Source organism: Gadus morhua, chromosome 15 (genome assembly GCF_902167405.1).
Source record: "Gadus morhua chromosome 15, gadMor3.0, whole genome shotgun sequence".
Classification (NCBI taxonomy): Eukaryota; Metazoa; Chordata; class Actinopteri; order Gadiformes; family Gadidae; genus Gadus; species Gadus morhua.
Window position 1 is genome coordinate 18,676,583 of NC_044062.1, and position 12,829 is coordinate 18,689,411.

Genomic DNA, 12,829 nt, shown 5'->3' on the forward strand with positions numbered 1-12,829 from the left:
ATAACTGGATGATAACGATGTAAAACGTACTATTCCGGAGGCGTGTTTAGGTTTGACGCTGTAGGCGGCCTTCTCCTTGGCCTGTTTGAAACATTCCTCCGCCATTTTTACCCTACACAAGAAAAGGAAAAAATGTTTTATAAACACAGTTAGAACGCGAGCGATGGAGTGACACAAGTCGTCATTGACCAAGAGCCACGAGACGTACATGAACAAACACACACACACACGCACACCTGAAAATGTGCAAAAACATGAAAACAAAACAGAAAAGTAACTAACTTTTTAATTTTTTATAATTATTCCTAAGTGCTTCGTGGCCCTAAACAAAAAAGGCAAAAAAGATCTTGGATAAATATTCACCGTAAGAATCTCCTTTACACTGCCATTATTATATTCATGTTTGTTGGTTACCTTTGCATGTTTGAGTAGCATTACAACCGAACGAGATACTTTCAAGATAAATAGATTGGACTGATGAAGACGGGAGTATTAAAAGGGGATGCTGGTCTCAGACAAGGTCAGCTTGTTAAAGCCTCATCAATTTGTTTCATGCCTCTCCTACCGAACCAGCAACCTCAGGCCGATCAAGCTGCCTTCAGAAACAACACATCACATTTTGCAATCTTCATTTGACATAATGGTCCAATTTGTCTGTCGTTTACATACGGACCAGTATCTGTGGAGCCATCAAACCACTGGAAGCTATCTGGATGCTGCATGTGTTCTTTTCATTACCGGGGTGAGGAGAAGGATTTGGGTCATTACAACTCTGTTCCCTCCATGAATTTGAATGACTCTGATAGGATCTTCGGTGAGCACGGGATGTACTGTATGTTATTAATGGTTTGGGAACGCACGCTCGGCTGGGCGTCCAACTGCAGGAACATTGGCGCAAACTTTTTGCCGGGCTATTTTCTTAAGGGGACCGAGAGAAAACGGTCTACCATACCTGACGATAGAGACACATGACGCAGATCCTGCAGATAGCGTAGCTAGCCTGAGCGCGGGGAGGGGTGGGGGGGGGGGGGGGGGCTAAGGTTGAACATGGCTGCAGGCACGTATGTGTGCGTCGTTAGGGGAGGAAATGGCAGTCAGGGAGCCTATAGTGGTGGCGGTGGTGTTCGGGTGGAGCGGGGGGGAAAGGGTTGTTAAAGGGTGGTTCTGCTCACCGCTCCTTCAGAATGGTCTTGTTCTCCTTCTTCCACTGCTCCTTGAAGTCGGAGGTGAACTCGTGCCACACGGAGAACAGCGTGTTGGGGGAGACATCCTTCTCGCCCGACTTGGGCTTCACCGAGAAGAACACCACGAGCTCCACGAAGCTGGGGAGAGAGAGGTGAGCGGAGACCTTAGGGCACTGAATCATCACAGGGCCTGAGATTAGGCAGAACTGCACCAGGTCACTTCCAAATTGGGAAAGGCTTAAGGGGAATGGGGATTGGTTCTGTAATGGAACTCTTTTAATGAGATTTGATGACACATTAACAACATAAGCAAGACAGAAGACAAATATATGGTGCCTTTTACCAAAAATCAATGCTGCATATAAAACACAAACAAATACACACATACACATTTACTTTTTTAATTCAGTTAAAATCCAGCATTGAGAGATGTTGAATAGTTGTATTGCCACACACACACAGTGTGCAGCAGAGACAATCCAACATGGTCAAGGTAAATACATCTCTGCTCAGGTTTACTACTACATGTCCTCATCTCATGTAGTAGTAATGTCTACATGCAACATGCCTGTATGTCACCTCACATGCATTGGTTAGGTGCGGTGGGGGGGACATGTACACAAGGTCCAAGGTTAGAAGGAGGGAGGGAGTGGGGGAAGCAGACACACAGCAGAGACCTGAGAGACAGAGAGAGAGAGAGACAGAGAGAGAGAGACAGAGAGAGAGACAGAGACAGAGAGAGAGAGAGAGAGACAGTCCGACACACACAGAGAGAGCCAGAGCCAGAGAGAGACGAAGAGACAGAGAGATAGACAGAGACAGAGAGACTGAGACAGAGACAAAAGAGAAACAGGAGGAGGCAACGGAGGCGGGAAAGTGACAAAACGTCGCCGCCATTTGCGGCGGTTGATCAATACGGTGGACAGGTTGGGGTCTCCTTTGTTTGGAGTGCGCTATAGGAACGCATTCCTAGCCAGTGTTAACAGAAGCCTGGAGCCAGGGCCTGTCTCATAGCGCTGGTCTTAGATAAACAGCACAGACACACGGCATGGGGGGGGGGGGGGGGGGGGGGGGGGGGGTCTCCTCCACCTACAGCGCTGCGCCGCGACCTGCACCCAACACGTAGGTGGAGTAACCTGGAGAACCAAATATTGACAAAGGAGCCGGGTGATAACTCTTAGAGTGGAATGGAGAGGGGGGGGGGGGGGGGGGGGTGGTGGAGGCGAAGAGGATTATGGCACAGGCTTGTTCCTGCTGTGGGAAAAAAAACGATTTATAAATAAATTCACATTTTAAAGGTGAAGACATGGAGGGATTGAGGGGGCACGGGTCAAAGAATCAAGAGCCTCTTACATCTCCTCAGTGGCCGCGAGCTGTTTCTCCTGCGCCTCCAGCTCTGTCTTGGCTGCAGGAGGAGTGAGAGAGTGAGAGAGGACAGCAGGAGAGAGGTTACAGAGGAGATGCCAGACAGCGGATGCAGGATCACACAATTAGTCATGAAGACGGTTCGCGTCTGCCACCTTCTCTAAATACTAGGCATACAGTACACAGGGGGGGGCCCGCATGCCAGCCCGTATCCAGCCGAATGTCGTTCACAAGGTCAGCGGCGAGCCACAGTGTTATTAAGTGTTGGATTGTCCACCGTTACACCGTTGACAAATGAGCCCAGCAGATTGCTGAACAAGAGGCCCTTTGTCGAGGCACTTTGAATAGAGACAGATTACTCTCTCTCTGTATGTGGAAGGAAGGGGGGACGGCGGGGGGGGGGGGGGGGGGGGAAGAGAGAGAGAGAGAGAGAGAGAGAGAGAGAGAGAGAGAGAGAGAGAGAGAGAGAGAGAGAGAGAGAGAGAGAGAGAGAGAGAGAGAGAGAGAGAGAGAGAGAGAGAGAGAGAGAGAGAGAGAGAGAGAGAATAGAGAGAGACAAAGAAAAAGTGAGAGACATGACTTTTGAGGCAAGCCACAACACTCGGATGGATTCAGCTTATGTTTTAATAACTTATGATACCAAAGCACTGCTGTGAACTGCGATGGTTCCCGCGACGTCTCAGCTACACTATAACTGAATATGTCAGGTTAATTAATCTCACGTTGTCCGGCTTTCCTTTCTGCATTAAGCGAGAAACAACATTGAGTCGAGAAATAATCGGACAAAGACCGGGCCCGTCTGCAGAGATCACAGGATCACGGAGCAGCGTTAGAGGGTCCGGGAGGCAAGGCCTTAAAACCATTTCCCAGGGAGCCCCTTTCCGGGGTATTTGAATGTAATGATTTGTATGTTGCCTTCAACTGTCAAATGATCAGAAATGACCCCTGACCTCCCCCCCCCCCCCCCTGGCTCCCCTGGACATGGATGCATGACAGTAGACCGGGACTGGAAGCCTTTGCTGGCATGGATCTCCGGACTGCGCTCTTATCCCGGGAATATCTGATTGCTGCGCGTAATGGAAGCCATCTGAAGGGGGTTCTGACATCTCTCCGACGGGACCGTCTCATTCCTTCGCTCCACTGTTGGAGTGTACTTAATCATCCGCGGCCGGCCCTCTTCTTCTTCTCTCCCTCTAACTATAGATCATCGGGCAAACGATGACACGCCGCTAACCGGTGCAGATGTTTTTGTTTGCGGAGAGAGCGCCTTCGCGATCGGGGGCCGCGCTTTGATCGCTCTCGCCCCGAGGGTGAAAGTGAATCGCTCGCAGGAGATCAATAAAAAATGATCCTCGTCTACTACACGTCCACGTCGGGGCGCTGTTGGGCGTCGCTCGCACCCGTACCCGCGGCCCAGGCTGACCCGGCGGGCCGGTCCGCTGGGTGGGTGACAGAGGAGGAAGCGGGGGCTTCGTCTCGATGACAGGGAGGGAGGGCATGGCACCAAACGGGCTAATCTCCACGTCGATCAGAAACAGATTATCACATGGGGCCGAGGCTTCTTTTCGCTTTCTCTACTGCCCCTCTCCCCCCCCCCCCCCCCCCGCTTACAGAGGCTCCCATCAAAGCCTTGCATGCATGAGAATTTGTGAAGCGAGCGGGGAAAATCGAGCTAGACCAAACAGCGCAGCTCCAACATGTCCGCTCTCACTGTTATTCTGTGGTCGGTTTCATGGTCAGAAAATAAACAAGAGCGGCTGAAACGGTGGAGCCAGAAACTGTTTAACCTCAGGGTTTTTCAAGAAATTACAGAAATAACAAAAATAAGACATTTGGCTGTTGATGTTTTTCTTTTTTTTTTTTTTGTGTGGAGGCACCCCAAGAATTCAGTCTGGAGCCGTCCCTCACATAGCGCCGTTACAAAACGTACGCTGGGCGCTCTCGCAAGACCAAACCTCTCGTCGTTTACATCAAAGGGAGGAAAAAGGCCCATATTTCTCCGGGAGAAGAGACAGGGGGAGTGGGACGCGTGCTTTCATCTGTAGACTTCCTTTAAACGACCAAACTCAAGGACAATGAAGGATACAGCAACGGAGCATGTGCTATATATTACCCCCTCATTTGAATACAAAAGCAGTCGGGGAAGAGGCCCATGAGCTGGCCGCCTCGCACAGATTGGTCACAGTCAAGTGCGTTTAGTCAGACTCAAAGGCCACGCAACACAATAAATGACATGTCAAAATAAAACACGCTAAACAAACCGACGGAGACACCTTTGATGTACGTCTCCGGCCCCGCGATGCCGTGGCCCGTCTGATAATGGTTCAGATTCACCATGATTTATGGCTCTTCCTTTTTCCCCCCCCCCATTTAAACCAAGAACTATTCCCGTATCAAACAAGGCAAGAGCAGGAGTCTCGCCTTACCGAGATTCGTATCAAATGATAGCAGTAGCAGCGATTGTGGTCAGAGTGTACTTTGTAATTCTCAACCAGGGAGAGAAACTATTTCATTCCTCCCCACTGTGGGCTGCTGAAGTAATCAGGCAGAGTGGGACAGGATTACTGTTAACAGGCACGCCTGGTAGGTGTAATGATAACAAACAAGGCTGCAGCCCCGGGGAGCTCTGCTGACATTGATTCATGTTAGCGCTCCCCCATTAGATCCATCATCTACCTTTGCCTCCATCACCAAAACATTAGATCTGTGTTTAGCGAGGTTTTTTTTCCGTTTGTTTGATTTCCTTTGAGAGATGCGGCTATGACAGACACCCCCGGGGAAGTGGGATAGGCTGACAAAGGTGGCCGCGTTCCCTTGCTCCTTTTCCCAACAGCTCCAATGGGTAACACTGGTCATCTTTTGTCAAACTAGAAGATAGGATAGCCGCCGATAGACTTTCGATTGATTAGATGTATGTCAATACATGTACAAGCATATTCTTTTAGTCATTTTTTTCCAGTTTGAATAAAGACTAGGCATGATTTTATACATTATTTTCTTATCGCTTAGTTTGTCCTCACAGTGGCTAATTGAACAAGTTGCATGGCAGATTTGCATAATGGAGGTTGCTTTATGAGGCTGACATCAAGATAAGCAGACCTGGCTAACCCCTGCAGATGTATTTCTTCACAGCAGAAGGGATAAAACCTTAAAGTCAGGGTCCAGTTAATTGGAGTTCAATTCTGTAAAGTCTTGGATGGCTCTGATCAAAGGCCCACACCATATGCTTTGTGCTAAACTAAGATTGCCAGACAGCTTACATGCAGTATTTGTATTGGAAATCTGCAGCCTATATCAATATCTGCATTAGCAGATCAATGAGTGGGAATTACTGAACAATGCAGGGCCTCTTGGCTTTAAACTGTTGTTCCTAATCTCTCGGTTTTCAGTTATCCACGGATGAGTGCAAAGCAAGACCATGGCAGTGAGAATTTCTTGTCCAACAATGACCAGTGCTAAAAGTCTGTGATTATGAGATTCAACTGACCTTGTATCAAAAACTGCTCCATCTCGTCCTTAAAGGGCTGGAGATTCTCCTCCGAAGACGACTTGCAGACCTTCTCCGTCTGCGCTGTGCAAACTGGAGGCAAAAAACACACAAACAAACCACAATCAGAGCGGTAAAACAATCTGCTTACAGTGCTCACAGAGTCACGGCCTGCATTAGCACCACAGCTTTACTGTACTCCTCACAATCAGCAACGGGGTGAGCGCTCAAATCACTGACCTCCTTTAGTCTCTCACCCTCTCGCTCCCCTCCTCTCTCTCTGGTCCGTTTGATGAATGGCTCCTGATTAGGCGTGAGTAAAGCCATAATGACCCATAATGACCCATAATGAGCCATGGGATGCCAGAGGAGCCCAGCGGGCGCCACGCTCTATCTGGACCCGGGATGGACCCATGGGCTTCACGCTGATGGACCCCGGAGTAGGACGGGGAGGGGGTTGGAGGGGGAGTGGGGGGCGCAAACAGTAATGGTCGCACCATATGGTACCTCCTATGAAGACAGGGCGCAAAGTGCACGGGGGAGGAGACCGGCGGCTGCTTGCCGCCGGTCGGGCTCGACCCAAGCAGCGCACTTCCGCGAGACGCCCACTTATCGGAAAGCCTTCCTCGGGGAACCGTCATCGAAGCCCGGGGTCTGTTGGATTGCTCAGCTGACCTCAGCCAGGTCCACAGAGAGCCGCTCTGCAGGCCGCGAGCGTTCCCGCTGAGCCAGCGTCACCGTGGGGCAAGGGGGGGGGGGGGGGGGGCGACGGCGACGCGGGTCTGCCGTTTGACCCCCGCGATCCGCCCATCTTTATGAGTGGCAAATAAAGAGCGGCGAAAAGATGAAGCAGAAGATTGATAGTCGCGCGGTAAGGAACAATATTTGGCGAGGCAGCGGGGATTGGGGTCTTGATTGGTTTACCAGTAGGCACGCATAAAACGTGATTGAATGCAGGAGGCCAGTGTGCTGTCAATAGGGATGGGAGCGCGGCCCATGTGCACGCATACTTACGCTCTAGTCTAGGGCACACCTCTGCACATGAAAATCTAATTGCACACGCTCATATGTGTGGACACACACCCACGCACACATAAAGGCACGCACACACACCTACACCCCCACACACACACACACACACACACACACACACACACACACACACACACACACACACACACACAGCAAAACACTGGTTCAGAGCTCACGATAGCTTTCCACCACCTGTGATGGTGCTGAAGGCCGGGAAAGTGGTCTTCACGGAGCTGAGTGAGTGCGTGGTTACAGAGAAGTGAAAGTGAATATTCCCCAGCGCGTCATTCATTACGCTATGAGGATTCCTCATCTTCCTCTTTTCGAGTTGACTAATCAGATTGGCTTTCGCCGAGCGTAAGCGGATTTCCACACTCTCTCCAGCCGGGTCCCTCGGCCTCAACGGCACGGGCCCCGACGTGAAACCAGAACGGCTCGTTTGCCCAGTGCGTGAGCCAAATCCCAAATGAAAATACCATTTCCATAAGATGATTGCAGGGTTATTACGGTCGGCCGTCACAAAGGGGAGGGTAATTGACCAGTTGTAAACAGTTTACAAGTCAAATCAAGAACTCATCGGGTTACTTGTTGAGTGAATCAAGCCCACTGCAGAGCTCCACACGAGACCCCCTTTTTGGTCCGAGTGATCCCTCAGAGGCACCTCAGGAGGATCTGCTACCCCCGTCAAAGCCCCCGGCCTTAACCACCTTTTCGGGGGGCTTTGCGGTTCCAAAGGGGTCAGCGGGGTGAGGCGGCCGGGGTGGGGGGGAGGGGAAGAGGGAACACTTTCCCCGCAACCTTGCCTCCTTGATATTTTGATCCGTGCTTCGTGAGGACAGTAAAGACGCGCGGTGCCCAACAGGAGTCTGCTGCTGAGGACTCCCATCTGCTCCTGGTTAGCCCGTCTGTATGACAAACAGATGCTATCTCTCTCCTGACCCGCTCCCCAGATCCAAACATGACCATAGCCGGCTACGGCCTGCGCATGCTTTTCCATTGTGGCAGAAGATATGTGGATGGATTAATGCAATAATTTATGCTTACATAAATCTTCACGTAAGGATCTCGTAAACATAAGGTGACACCTGCCATAACCAGCGGCGTTTCAACTTTACTACCCGCTGAGCGCGGATGTAAATACAGAGTTTAAACCGGTTTGGAGGGGATGTGTGTGACGGAAAACATTCAGAGGAAGTCTGCTGGCCGGCCTCACCGTTTAGGTCTTTCCTCAGCTTGCGGAGGTCTCTCTGAAAGTCCTCAAACTTCATCTGCGAGGCCTGGAACAGGTCCTGAGGCTCCGGGAGAGGGTAGACACATGACTCCCGGCCCGCGTCCTGGTGGAACACACATGAACACACACACACACATGCACGCACACATGCAACCGCGCACACAAACACCCCAGCACGCAACCGCACACACCGCACACACAGACACACAAACAACCGCAAGCACGCACACACACACACACACACATCCACACACAGGCGCAACCACACACTCGCACACAAACAAAACCGCACACGCACACACGAACGCATGCGCACACACACAGAAACATTGTCAGAGTCAATAATCTTCACATATAAGTAGAGCTTTTCAGCAGGCACATAGGGAGCGGTTTTATCTTTCCAGGGTTAGCTATTAGATATTCAAACATCCAACAATGAGATAGGCCTGAATCCATACTAAGAGCAACCAGCTAGCGCAAAAGTGACAATAATCTAACTGAACATTCATCCTGTCAATTGGTGTTACCGATAGTAATTACAAGCGCCAGAGCCATGTTCTGCAGGTTGACTTTGGCAGGCCCCCTTCTACTGAGTTCATCTCATCTGGCAAGCCTAATTATTTACACTGCCGCTTCTTTGGATGCTGTGCCAATGAGCAGACTGCAGGTTTGAATAAACCCAGACCGAGGGCCAGGAGTGAGGGAGGAAAGGAAGCGTGAGGGAGCGAGATAGAGGGAGGAAGAGAGAGCGAGATGGAACGAGAGAAAGAGAGATAGAGCTAATGAGAGGGAGTAAGAAATAGAGAGAGGAGAGAGAGAAAGAGAGAGATTTGTCTCCACCTAAATGAGGGAAGGGAAAATAAATAATTTGATAAAGGATAAGCCATGGTATCCTCTGGCAAGAAAGGAGATGAAAAGAGGGGGCCTGGAAGGATTTCAGAGTAAATCAGAGTAAAACAAAAAAAGAGAGAAGAGCGAAATAAACAGGAACTAAAACATACCTCATCAAAGTGCCGTAGATAGTAAGCAACAATGTAGGACAAAAGACTCTGGGAGTTGTCCTGAAAGAAAAACAAAAATAAAATAGCCCTGTAAATAAACAGAAACCCTTTATTTATTAATCCAATCATTACGCAGCAGGCCGTTTTAATTTGTGAAAGCTAAACAAGAATGGAAGACGGTCTTACGAGGTCTTAGAAACGTTTGTGGATGAATCACTGCGTTTGAGGAGCGATGCATCAAACGCAGCCACGGCTCACGGCTGGCTGTCATAACTCACGGGATGGTGGAAAGTTTAATGTTATTTATTGGTACCTGAGTAATTTCATCACTACCACCTTAGCAATGGAAACCTTATATGGCTTTGTGGAGGGCAAACAGAGACTATTTATGAGACCGAATGAGAAGTGCATGATAACATTGTTAGCAACACACTGAAGGCAATGACCTATGAAGGTCTTCATGATCGCTGACATGATTATCGGCCCAAATTAGTATGTTTGTCCTGAAACCCACACAATAGTTATGGCATCTGGCAAGTTTGATGATTGAAAGATTCAGTCCCTGCTTCAGATTGGCTGGATGACACATAGATGATTGAAAATGTTGAATATCATGGCATGAACACCGTGTACTGTAACATTCAGCATTTACTGTGCTCAATAAAACCCAAACTCGGCAGAAGTTGACCACAATGGAACTGCTGGTGTAAAAGTAATTACTTTTCTTGCGTTTCAAATATAATGAAGTTTCTGCCCATGAACAAGGGTAGTGTTCAGTCCCTCAGACTCATGGTTGCTAAACCAATCCACTGGTGAAATAGAAATGGTAGACCTGGATGGATGACCTTTTGGTCTGCAGGGTACTAACAGTGACTTATTTGAATCCGTCAATAATGGAAAAAACTGCCGCATATGGCTGATTCATTAGGAACTTTAGTAAGAACAGTTAAATCCTGCTGATCTTTTCTTTCTACATCCAGTAACTTTAACTTGAATTCTACAGCTCCATCTGCAGGTTTGGACTCAAATTATCAAATCGTTTGACGTTATTTCCAAACTGAGTGATTATATTCTGCAGTAATAGATTGATTCCAAAGTGAAGAATGTCTGTTAACGACAGACGTTTGAGCAGAGATGCCTCACTCTGCACTCAGGGAGCCTGGGATAAGGCACTTACGCTGCTTTTAACGTCCTTGAGTTTCGGCAGGATGTCCAGGGTGAACCCGTCAGCCTGGCCTCGCGATCGGTTCCCCCCGTTCATGAAGTTCCCAAACGCCAGCACCAGACCCAGGATCTGCATCACACACTTTCCGCTCTGCAGCGTCTGGGGGACACACACACACACACACACACACACACACACACACACACACACAGGCATCGGGGTCAGGGATGAGGACGCAAGGTGAGACTACCACAGCAATTGTAATCTCAGCTTCTCAAGCATGCGTTTGAAAAGGACAAGATTTGCAGATTTGATCTCCAGGATCTCAAGGGCCGGTTTTGAGTTCTTAGAGCTGAGATCTGTGAATGAAAACCAGCCCGGGACTATAAAGTGGGGGATGAGATGGTATGGAAGCCGTCACAGAAAACAATAGAGAACTAGAGAGCGTGGAGCTCAGACCTCTGTCCACAAAGTGTCGTCATGTTTATGTCTTTCCAGTCCCCAGGCTTCAAGGTTTTGACAGTAAGTCATATATTGTGAAGCAACATAACACTTTGTTCTGGATAACATCCTTTATCCCAATACGAACACATGGTCTAACATGACATTGGGTTGTTTTTTGTGCGAGGATGGAAACAAGCACATTTTAGAGTGCAAATGAGGCAAGACACAACCTCGACATCTCAAAGCAGTTTCCATCGGCTCATCTCCCAACAAGGCCCCCTGTGGAGGTTTTTAAGAACACAGGAAGTGGGCGGGGCTTGGGAAAATGACTCATCAATCATCCTGAACCCTTGACAAACCTTCCAGGGTCATTTCTTGGTGGTGTTACACCAAAGGGAATCCCTTCTTACTTGGCCCATCAACAACCCACCCACCAAATGTGGTGCAAATCCCTGCTCCGCTTTTGGAGACATCCCGCCAATGAGTCACAGATGGAGAGACAAGCGTGCAGGCCGACATGAAGACAGGGTCAAAACCTTCTCATTGGCTGGAGGTAATAAATGTGAGGAAGGACGTTCACCTTGCATACGGTCTGCAGGATCTCGACTTTCCGCAGCACGGAGGAGATGCACTCTCGGAAGGCCGACTGGAACAGGAAGCAGAAGACCCGTTCAGAGAAGTTGGGGATTTGGGACAACTGGAAGAGAAATCTGTTGGGAAAAACACATGCTTTCTTTACGTCCTCTAATCCATGAAATAAATAAATAAAATAAACGCCTTGAATGTGAGCAGTCACGATTCACCCTTACTGTTCAGGCTTGTCCAACGGTTTCGCTTCTTCCTTCTCTGCTGTTGCCTTATTGTGCTTTTGGATCTTCTCCATCTCATCGTCTTGGGCTCTCTGTCATTCAAAAGAAAGTGTAAAAATCAGACAGCAGGCGGCAAAAACAACCAAGCAAAAGCACTGTCATTTTTCCTTGAAATATATTGCATGTTAGAACATACGTCTTGAATCCCGGCCAAAACTTTTTAACCTGCTCCAACTTTTCCCATGACACGGACTCACTAAAATGTAAACAACAGCCAAGCTTGTGACATTGAGAGCAGGAAGGCACAGCGGGGGCGCTCTTCTATTGAACACGGCTCACTGACGATGCAAACTATAACAACCGTGAACATCTTCAAAGAAACACTCCTCCTCCCTCCCATCTCTTCCAAACATCCACGAGACTTCAAAACAAGCGAGGTCTTCTCACCTCGCTCCACTTTCTTGTCTGCGAAACGTAACATGTTTAGGTAGTGCAAACAGAGCGCCGGAGAACACAAGGAGCCCCTCAGCTCCGCCACCGCATCTCCCGGTTTACTCTGCTGTCAGACTGCGGGCCCTGCAGATTCCTACAAGGTGGTTTGAGCGAAGAGGAGGAGGGAGGAGGGCTCGGAATGCCCCGTCGGTTTCTCCGCAGCCCCGGACAATGGAGGCTGACGGCTCTGACGCAGACTGACAAAACCATGAACAACAGAGGGAATGCACACACGCTCCTTGGGGGTTTGAGAGACCCTAAATCACTGAAAAGTCGGGGAGAGAGGTCTCGCTCCTCTCGGCTCTGTCACCCCCCCCCCCCCTCCTCCACCACCGGCCCCACCACCCGGGGGTTCAGCGGCTGCCCGTGACTTTGGGGAACATCAAACGCAGGCATCAGATCCACAGAGCGGCCCATTAGTATTCCGCACACTACTGCCTTCTACCGACAAGGGCCCGCCTCCTCCAGAGATGTTTTCAAGTGTAAATACATTTAATACAAAGCAGATCTGGGCTTTTTGAACCCCTCAAAAGAGAGAGGGCAGCATTGGCGGCGCGTTGTGTTGTTGTAATTCAGGGACGAGTATAGCATTAGCGTGTGATCTCTGAATTGCCGGGGC

General features: G+C 49.3%; 1 protein-coding gene across 2 annotated transcripts in view; it reads right to left on the reverse strand.

The window, feature by feature from the left end:
• fmn2a (formin 2a) overlaps positions 1-12,829 on the reverse strand; it is a 48,346-nt gene that overhangs the window by 950 nt on the left and 34,567 nt on the right. For both annotated transcript variants that reach the window (XM_030378976.1, XM_030378977.1), the window contains exons 9-17: positions 11,719-11,810; positions 11,490-11,619; positions 10,478-10,624; positions 9,301-9,360; positions 8,282-8,402; positions 6,037-6,129; positions 2,538-2,589; positions 1,173-1,322; positions 31-112 (exon numbers count right to left, since the gene is read on the reverse strand). In XM_030378976.1, coding sequence (XP_030234836.1) covers positions 31-112; positions 1,173-1,322; positions 2,538-2,589; positions 6,037-6,129; positions 8,282-8,402; positions 9,301-9,360; positions 10,478-10,624; positions 11,490-11,619; positions 11,719-11,810 — 927 coding nt within the window. The remainder of the gene's footprint in view (positions 1-30; positions 113-1,172; positions 1,323-2,537; positions 2,590-6,036; positions 6,130-8,281; positions 8,403-9,300; positions 9,361-10,477; positions 10,625-11,489; positions 11,620-11,718; positions 11,811-12,829) is intronic.